At 38.0% G+C, this 13,197-nt stretch overlaps 1 protein-coding gene across 1 annotated transcript in view; it reads right to left on the bottom strand.

The window, feature by feature from the left end:
- dnajc14 (DnaJ (Hsp40) homolog, subfamily C, member 14) overlaps positions 1-10,680 on the bottom strand; it is a 35,786-nt gene extending 25,106 nt beyond the window's left edge. Inside the window, exons 1-6 of the mRNA XM_052111698.1 lie at positions 10,570-10,680; positions 8,084-9,409; positions 4,019-4,117; positions 3,829-3,935; positions 784-903; positions 527-687 (exon numbers count right to left, since the gene is read on the bottom strand). Coding sequence (XP_051967658.1) covers positions 527-687; positions 784-903; positions 3,829-3,935; positions 4,019-4,117; positions 8,084-9,205 — 1,609 coding nt within the window. The 5' untranslated portion in view covers positions 9,206-9,409; positions 10,570-10,680. The remainder of the gene's footprint in view (positions 1-526; positions 688-783; positions 904-3,828; positions 3,936-4,018; positions 4,118-8,083; positions 9,410-10,569) is intronic.
- Between the last annotated feature and the right edge of the window lie 2,517 nt (positions 10,681-13,197).

Here is a 13,197-nt window from a genome sequence, read left to right on the forward strand (position 1 = left end):
AAATGGTTTAACTGCACCAGTGTTTTGAAATGAAAGTCTCAGTAGAATTCAAATGGGTCGAATTCTCGCATATTGAGAGAAGACTTGCACAGTTGCACACGCACCCACCTGCATGCTCCAGAGATACAGAAGTAGAGTGCAAACTGGATCATTAGCGCAAGTGATTCTGTGGTGAATTGTAAAGAAATAAACACAAAACCAGGCTTCAATCACCCCATACACATCCACATTTGCTGAAACCTGTGTTTAGAGCTTATGAATTGCTGAAAGTGACATGAATACAATCAAATTTGCTTTAGCTGCCCAAAATTTCACTTTGGCGACCATCAAAAAATGTGCAGTGAAGGAAAAATCCTGTATTATTGATTGACAATTTAAAAACTGAGACTATGTTTTAACAAACCCCCTCCCTCCAAAAAGTCTTCCGATTAATTTAGATGGAGCAAGCCACATATTCATAAACACAGCACAGAACAAAATGCAGATACAACAGCAGTATCAATATAAGTAGATGTGAATAAATTACCAGTGATGTCATAGACTTTGCTGTCCATGAAGGCGAAGTATGTGATGCGTAGTCCCAGCATACTAGATTCAGCCCACAGGTCTCCCTCCTCGGCACTGTGCCATTTATTACATTCAGCACAAAATCGGGCCTCAGCAGGCTCGCGGTCTATCTCGAAGCGCCTACAAAGGAGACCAGCACTCAGTAGAAACATAAAAACACAGCAGAAGCTTCACAATAAAGCAAATGACTAAAGTGAGGATGTTCGTAATACGCACTTGTGCTTGCCCTCACATTTAGTGCACATCATAGTATTCATGGCTTCTTTCAGATCATCCTGCAGTTTAGTCAGGAACTCATTCATGGATTTAGAAAGTTCTGTCGCTGCCACCCGCTTCCTGTAGACACAGAAATCCAAAACACTCAAGATGATCTTGGGTGAATTTCACAAAAACAATGCCAGGGACATGATTTATGAACACTGGCAATTCACACACCAGTAAAAGTGTGCATACGCACAGTCAAGAGTGTGCGGACGGTGCACACATATTTACGGCAAGTTAATTTTTTTTTATAAATACTGATGTGTGCTTGGGAAATTCTGTACACACATTATGCCGTTTAATGTTGGACAAAACAGCGCAAGCGCAAAAACACAGCGCGCAAGTGAATTTCAACAGTGTGAGCACCATGACACAGCTCGCACGTAAAATTTAAACCTGCAGAACTTGCAAATCACAAACTCGATCACAAAAAATATGATTGTGCACACAAATTAACAAGTCCCACACACACGCAAGTTCTTTTCTGCACACGCACAAGTTATTTTCTGCACACGCGCGTGCAGATCTGTACACACGCGCAAGTTATTTTCTGCACACAAGTCGGTTTTGACACTCAGGGGCGGGGCCCAATCCTTTCTGTTAACAAATGCTATTGGCTGCTGACCAAATACTGTATTGATTGGCTGCATCTCTTCGATGGCTTGTTTTTAACCTCTTATTTGAACCTTTTATTTGAAAGATAAAATGTAACAAATAATTACTTAAGATAGACAAAATTTCTCAACAAATACATTTATTGAACACTTGACCAATCTGCACTTGTACACTTAAATTAAAAATGTATAATGTAAAAACATATTGTATAAATAATCTATAACAAATATATTCAAATAAACAAAGCAGGTGTTACGAACTGCTCCAAGACACGAAGGTTGAGATCCAAATGCAGCTTTAATTAAGGGGCAATCCTGACATGTAATCCAATATTCAGAGCATCCAAGAGAAGCACAGGCATAACTAGGGATGGGTATCGTTAAGGTTTTAATGGTATTACTACTCTTACCGATACTGCTTATCGATCCGGTACTTCAACGGTATTCTTAACGGTTCTTTTTGTTTTATATATATATATATATATATATATATATATATATATATATTAAACAAAGATAAACGTTATATAGGCACAGTGATTTAATTTCAGGAAGGTCTACTAACATTACTGTTCAGGTGTGGTATAAAAAGAAATCTAATAAAGTAATCAATTGTAAAATAACACTGCATAGTTTATCATAGATTAATGCTTATTAAAGCAGAAGTTATTCATTCAAGAGCTGTAAGTGATTTTCTCTTTGCCTTTTGTTGTTTAATTCGCAGTAATGGCTCAATTGTCAGCATGTTCATTAGACTGCTTCCCCTTATAGACCAAGTTCAGATCTAATAGGCTCCTGATGCGCCATATTTTCTCCCAACTATTTCCATAACTATGTCCATTTAAGACATAAACTGTGTTTAAGTGAATATCCAAGCCGGTCGTTTTGACATATTTTTGTGAATATTTGATCGTTTTGATCGTACATGAAACACAAAGTGGCCTATACTTTGCTTGTCTCGTTGCAGTCACTCTCTCTGACTGCGAATAGCTAAATTGCATCACAGACAAATTATTTCATATTATTAGCCCTATACATCGAAATTAATCGGTCGACCTCTACTTAATATATTATGCAATAATCTTTCTCAGGTAAACTGATCTTGTTTAAAAGATGTTTAGATATTTTTTCTCTAAAACAAGATTTTTTTTTGCAGCATTATCCATCTTCAAGGCACATGTAACACAGCCTGTATTATCATCTATTCTCCTAGTTTTCCTGTATCATTAAACACGGTAGTATCACATGTCTGGATGGCAACATGCATATATAAAATACATGCAGATTAGGTTATTCATACTAAAAACAGGCACTGTACACTGCACATATGGTTATTTTGGGAGGAGACGGGGTGGGAAATAAATTATGTGCATGTACGCAAAATCTTCCGCTAACTGGGAAGTGAATTTTGCGCTGGTTCTGGCATATGTTTAATAAATCTGAAAACTTTTGTACATACTTTTAGGATGAAACCTACGACAAATTTTATACATGAGGCCCTTTATCATATTTTATGTAAAAATTTAAGAAAAAAAATAATATTTTAATAAAAATTTGCATTGAGACAATTTTCACATTGAGTTTGCATTACATTATTGATAATTTGGGGTAATTGTGCTAAATTCTCATGAAAATAATGTCAAATAATACAGAAAATCTTCCTAAAATAAAGTAAAATAATTTTAAGTATTTCCCTTAAAGGGATAGTTCACCATTTATTTATTTCAGCTTTCACCTACCCTCATGCCATCCTAGAGGTGAATGGCTTACTTTCTTCTGCAGAACACAAATTGTGATTTTTAGAAGAATAATTTAGCTCTGTAGGCCCATACAATGCAAGTGAATGGGTAGAAAAAAAAAATGATGCTCCAAAAAGCACATAAAGGTATCATAAAAGTAATCCATATGACTCCAGTGGTTAAATCAATGACTTCAGATGCGATATGATAGGTGTGGGTGAGAAACAGATCAATATTTAAGTATTTTTTTTGCTAGTAATTCTTTGCCGTGACCAATAGGGGGTGATATGCATGAAGAATGTGAATCACCAAAAATAAAAGATGAAGAATGTGAAGTGAATGTTAAAGTGGAGATTTACTATAAATTCTCCTCCCTGTTCAGTCAAAAAAAAAAAATAAATAATAAATAAAAATAAACTTGCATTGTATGGACCAAAAGAGCTGAGAAATTATAGAGTTAAGAAGATGAAAGAAAGTCATACACAAATGGGATGGTGTAAGGGTGAGTAAATGATGAGAGAAATTTAATTTTTGGTGATCTATTCCTTTAAGCAACATTTAACTTCTTATTTTTTCGTTTTTATTTTGAGTCAAACATCACCTAGACAGGCTTTGTAAGATTCTAGTGTTTTTGTAGAGGCACTCACATTTCATACTCTCGCCGTGTCTCTGGGTTACTGACAATGTCCCAAGCTGCCCTTAAAACCTTGAAGGCCTCGCCAGCACCCGGGTGCTTGTTTTTGTCTGGATGAACCTGCAAGGAAAGAATACATCAAACATGATATATAATTCCATAACCATCCATATCATAAGGGCACTGATTTTATGTCTTGTCACCTGTACAGCCAGCTGTCTGTACGCTCTCTTGAGCTCTGATTCAGTAGCATTAATTTCCACTCCCAGTACATTAAATGGGTCCAACTCCTCTTCAGGGACCTGCACCACAGCAGTAGTAGTTAATATGGTTAAACCACATTTAAATTTTAAAACTTCAATAACTATCCTAAACAAAACTACTGTATCAAATCACAAAGCAACACATCATTATTCAAACGCCCATAATTTCTAAAGTTCTACTCATCCTCTGTCCCTTGCGTCTTCTTTTATTTAACATTTTGGCTTATGATCCCATTCACAAAGTGTCATAATTTGTATTGTATTTATGAGATTCCAACTACTTAAAAATATTATACCATCCTTTTTTAACCATTTTAATGTTGGAAACTTAAAACAACAGCAGTGACCACAATTAAGGAATTATGTAATTCTTGCCATATATTTATTTTTGATATGTCATTTTATTATAGCCAATATATGCTTGCTTTGTCTTGTCCATAAAAGGATAAATTTTCATAGAGATCCATTTGTTTAGGGGCATTGCCAGAGAAATTTACATTTTAGTATTATATACATATATTATAAGACAATTTCAACATGTTAATGTAGCATTATTTCACTGCATTTAGGAATACCGGATTAAAATTGGTCAATCATATATATGTTTGCATATATGTTTGCATAATGAGCTTAAGTGTTTAATTGACCGTTATCCCAGGTAAATAATTTTCTACAAGCTTGGCTGCTTTTATGTCTCTAGTATGACTCCATTCTCTCATTCTTTGCACATTATAAAATAATTTAAACTCAAACAAATATTTCAGCAGCAAACTGTACATTATGTCTTACCAATTTGATCATGCTTACAGCTACCAATAGGAGTGTGGTACTTTAAGTAGACTTGCCACAGTATATGGTGTTACTGGTTATACTCGGTACAAGGATGACACAGGTGCTAAATTTTATATCGGTAAAAGGAGGAAACATTTGACAGAAACTTAGCCTACTTGATGCAACAGTTCCTATATCAATAGCCTAATGAATAGAAATGCCTTAAATAAAGTCACCTAATGAAGAGTTTGTAACTCATAAATTAACCTGTTATATTAACCAGATGTTCTTTACAGTTTATTCAAAATTACACAGGCAGCATAGCACATACACTGACAGAGACATTACATTTAATTATCAGCAAAAACTGTGAAAGGTCCGAGTACAGGATGCGGTTTGTCCCATATTTTAGCAACTCGCAACCAAACTGCACCAGAACGTTTCACAAATCGAGAAAATGGACATGAATAACAGACACCTTGGGTGTGAGTTGTAGATGTATCCAGCTGCAGGCAGGCATCAGTTTCAACTATTGGTGTGTTGTGTGAGATATCGACTGTTGCGTATCACGGATGCTACTTGACCGAAGCGGCTGGGGGAAATAATTAAGTAAGATCAATGCCAATCTGCGCACATCTCCTGTCATGTTTCCAATGAATTATAGAATATTTAGTCAAAAAAATTGCATTTGAGTTTGTGATAAATTTTACTCACCATTGTGATTCTAAATCACCCGTAGACATACGGAGTATTCATGACAGAAGAGAGAGAGAGAGAGATTCAGGGGGCTTTCACAATGGGCACGTTTGCTGCGGTCCGATTCAGAGTGTGATTGATCCCAGTGCCCCCTCGTAGCGTTGGTCTGGTTTCACACTCACTTTATTCTATCGAACCCATGTCCATTTGCATTCATCTTACATCATCACAAACACGCATGGAGAACACAACGCGACTCATCATACTTTTTTTAAATTATTATTTTGGTGCCATTATGCACAGCAGAGTGAACGACAAGCGTACATGTGCGCTTCATGGCGTAAACTAATCAGATGTCCAGGTCAAGGCGGCTTGCTGTTGCTCGCAAAAGGCATTTTTTGAGGAAACAGCTGATAGCAAGGAATTCATTTGCATCTTTGTTTACACTGCCTGCTTACTCGCGCTGGTGTCCAAGGTGAAGTTATCGCCACTGTCATCTCCAATTATACCCTATATTTATAACCTATATATATATAAAGGTTGATTTACTTCCTGAAAGAGTGCGCACCCGAGTCCGAGATGCTTTCACATTGACACGAATCAAGCTAAAGTTCCATTGCAACCAAACTCAGACCACCTCCTACAGGTAGTCTCGGGTTCGGTACCACGGTGCGTTCCTTGGTACGCATGACAGCTTTCACATTACTAATTTTTCATGTGAACCGTGCTCTGTTTCAAACTAAACTGCCAGTGTGAAAGCAACATCAAATGACATTGTCTTTTAATTAAGAGGATAAATCCCTTAACATGGGGAAAACATATGGTCTCTATTTATTAGTTATTTTGGGAAAATGTCATGTTTATTAGAAGGGAATGTGGATATAATATTTTTTCCTCCCTGGTTGTCGCATTTGAGGCCGTTCGCAACGAACGCGTCTTTGTGTCCGTCAGTGATTTCAATTTAAATGCTCTTGTAGGACATCTTTGACTGCTGACAGCTTGCCAGTTAAAAATAAATTTGTGTTAAAACACATCTCGAGACACCTGCAATCTGCTTGTGCTGTGTATTGCTTTGTTTTAGCACAAGGACGTGTTCGGCACCAAGACCATTATTGGAATGACAGAGTGTATGTTTCCCAAAAAAAGAGTGACCCTGTTGAAAGCTAACGAGCCGCATTACCTGCTGCTGGCAAATGTGGCAATAATAAATTAATAATGATAATAAAAATTTTAAAAAAAAGCGTATGAAAGGGTGTTCAGCACGGCGGGGAAAATCTGTACAAGACTACCTCACATATATTTGTTGTTTTATATATTAGTTTTGTACACAGCAGCGGTGAGTTGGTTGAGGTTTGTTGAACAACACACATTTTAAATTAAAATAAATGAAAACAAAATTCAAAGTTTGAAATCAAGCTGCCTTGCTGTTGTGTGTAGGCTATTAGCAACTAAAGTTACCGCATACTACCACCAAGCGTCCAACCAGGGATGGACTGGGAAGAGAAATCGGCCCTGGATTTTACATGGCAACTGGCCCAAAAGTTGTTGGGGGGGGGGGGGGGGTAAATTGATCCTAAAGTGGTTCACAGTGCCGTTTTGTGGTCCGTTCTGCATAACGCGGCGACTAATTTTTGCTTATCGTGGCCCATTTGGCACGTTTAGCGGTCGACCCACCAACCACCTCGGTTCTCCCGCTGGCCAGTCCTCCACTGATCGGCCCCAAAGTGTGTCAGCCCACCGGGAAAATGCCCGGTATGCCAGATTGCCAATCCAGCCCTGCGTCCAACCAATGGTATTACTGGTATGCCTGGTTTTGAACACGGATATAGCACTTGTATCAAAATTATTACATCGTGGCATGTCTAACTTTCAGCTCTATTTATGGCTCATTTTACAATATTTAAGTCCATTCCTCAGAATTCCACAGATTTTCCTCTGCAATCGGTGCAGAAAATGTGAAGAAACTGTGCAGTTTTCATGCAGCCATAAATATCACATAGAAAGCTATGAATTTTGTGCAGTTAAAAAAAGATTGTGAAAATTATTAAAATTCACATAATAGATTTATTAAAACGTTAATTTTCAATTACACCAAAATAGTTTTTAATTAGTGGTCAATAGCTGATATAATGCAAATATATATATATATATATATATATATATATATATATATATATATATATATATATATACACACACACACACATACATAATACAACTAAATGATTGCAGATAAGATGTATTACACCAAATCATTTTGAATTTAAAGAATGAACTCAAAGCAGATAATGTGCTCTATTTTATGACAAGGCTTTTTGTAGATTTTGGAACTGATGCTAGGCAGAATGACCACTTCTGTTTATCGGTCAATCAGGCACAGTTATCATTCGATTTTGTGTATCGACAGGCCAATTAACTGGCCCAGCTGGTATATATGTTTATCACTAGTTTTGATCTCAAATCTAGTGTTCAAGTCATTTTTAGACATGTTATGAGTTATCAATGCTTAAGAGACATAAGAAGCACACAGATCAGTACCTTGGCCAGTGCCAGCAGTCTATGCAGCTCTTCACCAGGCTGCCATTTCTCCTGCTCCCTGTTGGGCGACTCTGGATTTGAACTGAAATTCATGATGCCTCGTTTAAACAAACGGCTGTGAATTTTCACTGTCAGATCAGACACTTTCCTCCAGACCCTGCTGCTCTGGAGAGCAATCCACCACTTCCTGCCTCTCTCTCCTGTCAGACGCGCCAAAACACTCCTGATCATCTGAGAGCCGACACACAGTGCAACACAGAGAATCCTTAGACAAGACAGAAAGTCACGTCTAGCCCAAAGTGTAGTCCTGCCAATGCCCTCTACTAAAGCCACAGCTGAGCACCAGCTCCAGTTCTGGATTTGCTGCAAATCTTGCATCATGCCTGGAATATCAGTGACCTTGCACAGCATGCATGTTCCAATGTCATAGAGCGCAATTCCTGATGATTCAACAGCAATCCCGCACCGGTGCGCCAGAGAAATTATGAGGTCTACCACCATATGGACACAGGAAATGCACCATTGACTAACGGATTCCGCCAGGAAATCTCGACACGCCACAACCAGCTGCATTCCATTCTTCCGACGTACACGGCCATGATTGTTAAGATGGTGGTTCCGTCGCCTCACCTGCTTGTGCCTACTGGGTCCAGAAGATGAAAAGGATTTTTGCGGCATGGATGTTGGAGACATCCAGAAAGGTGTATGATCATGATCACCTTGCCCCAATCCACTTTTCTTGGACTTTCCTTTCCTCCCGGTTCCAGCAATCCGGGATCTGGACTCTCCATTGATCCGTAACTCCTCCTCCAATTCATTTTTCTCACGTCTTTCACGTGTCTCTGTACTTTCTTTTTCATCAACCTCTTGATCATCATTCAGATCTTCAATTTTAAAATAGTTTTCTTCATTTAGCATATCTTCTGCATCCATATTTCCATAGTCTTCATTATGGAATTCACAGTTAAAACCTTCCAATGCCTCGTGTTCACCATCAGGCTCTTGAGTCACAGTCACGTGACCATCATTTTCTTCTAATGGACTGACTAAAGAAACAGTGGGCTGCCCACAGCCCGGGCTTTCCTCCACTGTATCCCAATGTACAGCCACATCATCTTCCATCTTGCTTAAATACCCAAATTTTCACTGTTTCACACTTAAGATCGACATGAAGACTTCCATCATGAGCTTCAGGGTGGCAGCAGATGTGTCGGAATCACATTTAACACGGACAACTGTCTCTTATTTACAAATGAAAAACAAATGCTATATCGGGTCTTCAGCACGTCCTGCATTGCAGACGATCACAGACAGACATTCCTGAAACTGATAGGAAAACAGTATTTCAGTTAACATACTCATTACTTCTGAACATTGCCATCACAGAGGACACTGTTCTAGTATAGACTAACAAACTATTTACACTAAAAATCTAATAAATTACAACAACAAAAAAACAACATATACAACAAATCTAGTGAATAAGAAATATTTAATATACTGCCCAATTTCTAGACAATTTTGTGAAATTAAGACATGATAATCCTTTGTACAGACAATTCAATTTCCTTGCTTACAATGAAATACATAATGTTGTTTGGAACATTCTCAAATAATGCTGGGATAACATGAGGTTTTTTTTCATGCCAGCTTGAGTGCATGCAGTCATTAAAGCAAAAGGGTGACATAACATATACAAAGAAAATATTCAAATTAATGTTAATATTTCAATAAAATTTCCATTCAAATTGTTATATACAATAATTTGTAATAAAATGCATTACATTAGAAAAGTGCAATAACAATACTGTATTTGATTATGTAAAAAACATTAAGACTAATTTTATTCTGTTAATGTGCATGATTTGTAACCAACAGGAATATGTTGGTACCATACGTTAGAATATGAAGTCCAAAACACATGAAACCCCTTACTTGTAAGTTAAAAAAAATTTTTTTAACAATGTCATACATTCGTCCCAAATTAATATGTTGTTGCATTCATAATAATACTATTTAGAGTGTTGATTTAGCAATTTGTCAATAAAACGTTCATTAAAAAGTCCTATCACGGCATCAGCAAATTAACCGACTTAAAAATGAAGTTACAGTCAGCACCATATACCTATGACTTCTATAATTTCAATGCAACCTTAACCAAACTCTATTAGCGAAAAAAACGAAGCAAACAAATTCATGGACTGAATATCAAAGCTGAAAACGAAGGTAAATATGTAAACAATATATAACAGTAGCTTACGGTACACGCTCTCCTAATAATGTACGTTAATCATCAAGTCATCAGCTGCTGTAGGTTTACACAAATTGTGACAAGGTTTATGTTAAAGGTTTTGTTTAATAATCTTTTTGTTTGTTAAGCGTCTCCTTTCACGCTGATGCTTTTAGCAGGCGAGCTAACTGAAGCGCCTCTACACATGCTGAAGCGATTTTACAGCGGTACTGCATTAAACCAACACCGTACATACAATTTAGTTTGTATCTTAGTGTGTATAACGACTTCAATTCAGTTTCTTCTCATCCGTCTTCAGCTGCTTCACTGTCCTTCTTTCCACTACGGTTCATTTCCGAGTACAGCGACAGCGCTGTGACGTCACTTCCGCACATGAAACAGCAGTCTGTTGTACAAAGGTGTCGCAGTTTGTTCCTGGGAGGCAGCAGCTGTACTAACCCCACCCGGTCCTAATCCTACCCATATGGAGATTGTGAGGCTAAGTAGCCTGACAGGAACAACGAATAGCACCTTTCAAACTTTTCCTGCTGCAGGTTAAAGGGCCTTTGAAGGCACATTTAGCCCATATACAATTGTTTTATATTTACCCATTTAATCCCACCTGTTACAGTTGCGGTCGAAATTTAGTTTGGAATTGATAGATTCTAACAAGAGTTGTTGATGACAATGATGATTATCAGAGTTGTTAATCATTAATGAATGTGCAAACTGTCTCGATTTCATGTGTACATTTTAACATGGGTCTTGCAAATAGTCACATGAACAGAGCCATGCAATTTCACGGTGCCCCTTTGAAATAAGTTTCTGCCAAATCTCCATAAAAGGAAACCAGTTCAGAAAACCTATCATAATTAAACTACGATATTTTGCACATATAACATTTAAAGGGTCTATTATTTATTTATTATTAAGATTGTTCTTGCTCATTTAAATTATACTTACAGGACATTGTCTTACAGATAAGATGTTAAACCGAGGTCCTGACACTTGGACGTTTAATTCTCGTAAACAGTAGGAGTGTACCCTGGTGTCCTGGCCAAATTCCCCCCATTAGCCCTTATATATCATGGCCTCCTAATAATCCCCATCGCTGAATTGGCTACATCACTCTACTCTCCTTTCCACCAATAGATAGTGTGTGATGGGCGTTCTGGCGCACTATGGCTGCTGTCGAATCATCCAGGTGGATGCTGCACACTGGTGGTTGTTGAAGAGAGTCTATACTATGTAAAGTGCTTTGAGTGCCTAAAAAAGCACTATATAAATGTAAGGAATTATTGGGACATGTAAACCTGTAAGCGATTTTAATTGTGACAGTTGGGAAAACAAAGAGCTTAATTTTTGACTGATTGACTAATTGACTCCCATTATAAAATGTATTCCTTAATACAAGATTATAAATTGTTGCGATGAATAAACTGTTTTATTGGGCAATCCAATGAGTAAAATACATGTGCCCACTAAAATCTGGGAAAAACATTGGATTAAATGGGTTAATGGGAAATGATCTAGCTCAAAACCAAATGACTTCACTTTATAAATAATTTTAAACAACATTGTAGTATTTTAGATGGAAAGGTCGAGGTGTAGGATATTAGAGGCAGAATTGCTGGCAATATGACTTAAATCTAGAAAATTTGTAATCCTAGAATTCCTCAACGTCATAAATTAAAATAATCTGTAGACTAAGGCATCAAGAAGCCTAGCTGACACTCACATCTGGCCAATAAAACTAACAAAAGAGACTTGTCCAGATCGCATATGACTTGAGAACGTCTATGCAAAGAGTCCCTAAGAGCAAAGGTTACGGGCAATAAAAGACAGAACACACTCGCTGGAATTCCCGGGAAAGGCTTAAAACACACTCAGTTTGTCCTTCGATATAAACCATTTTGCTACACTTAGACAAATCAGATCAAGAGATCCTAGTGATCTAAAAAGAAATTAATGAACATTTCACACAAAGTACCAGTACTTGAAATGTTAACCCTATAAAATATACAAGATGCATTTGGACCCAAAATATACACCATATATAGCCTTGCTGTCACGTTCACTGTTGTCTTTTGTTTTTGTACTGTTATTTTGAAGTTTAGTTTTTTGTAGTCCTCTGTAGTTTCTTTGTATCATTGGTGTTCCCCTGATTGTTTATCTTTCCCTGATTGTTTCCTCCAGGTGTCCCTCATTCCCTTGTTTGTTCCCTCCTGTATTTAAACCTGGTTCTTTGTTCAGTCTTTGTCGATCGTTGTTGAATGTTGACGTTTTGTTTCAGGCTCTCTGTATTCGCTGTCTTCTATGGATGTTTCCCCAACCTGTTTAGCCCCTTTATGTTTTCCTCATTTAGTTTATTTTTCCCATCGTGGACTTTTCGTTTGTTCCTGAGTTTGTTTTTGTTTGTGCTTGCTAATAAAAGCCGCGTGTGGATCTGAACCTGCCGTCTGCCTTCTCCTGATTTCCCAGATCATTACAGAAGGATCGACCAACTATGGATCCAGCGGTTCTACGTGCAAACTACAACCTGCTCTACTTAAAGCAAGAGGACCGCCCTATAGAGGACCACATCTGCGACTTCCTTACACTGGCGAGTATATCAGATTTCCTGAACTCCTCTCTGGTGGTTTTCTTCAGGGACAACCTGCAGAGTTTGCTGAAGGAGCGGTTGCCGCAGACGACTCGCGGCTGGAGTCTTCGAGACTTCCTTGAGGCGACTTTGCTGGTCTGTGACTCGCCGTTCACCGTGGGCGTCGCTGAGGAGGACCCTACCTCTCCTCCCTCAGTGGTGACTCTCCAGGCACCCATGGCGCTTCCTGTCGTGCCAGCTCCACCTGTCAGCGAGCCCACCTCCACGCCTGTCGTTGTCCTT

Source organism: Xyrauchen texanus, chromosome 39, assembly GCF_025860055.1.
Source record: "Xyrauchen texanus isolate HMW12.3.18 chromosome 39, RBS_HiC_50CHRs, whole genome shotgun sequence".
In the NCBI taxonomy this organism is placed as follows: Eukaryota; Metazoa; Chordata; class Actinopteri; order Cypriniformes; family Catostomidae; genus Xyrauchen; species Xyrauchen texanus.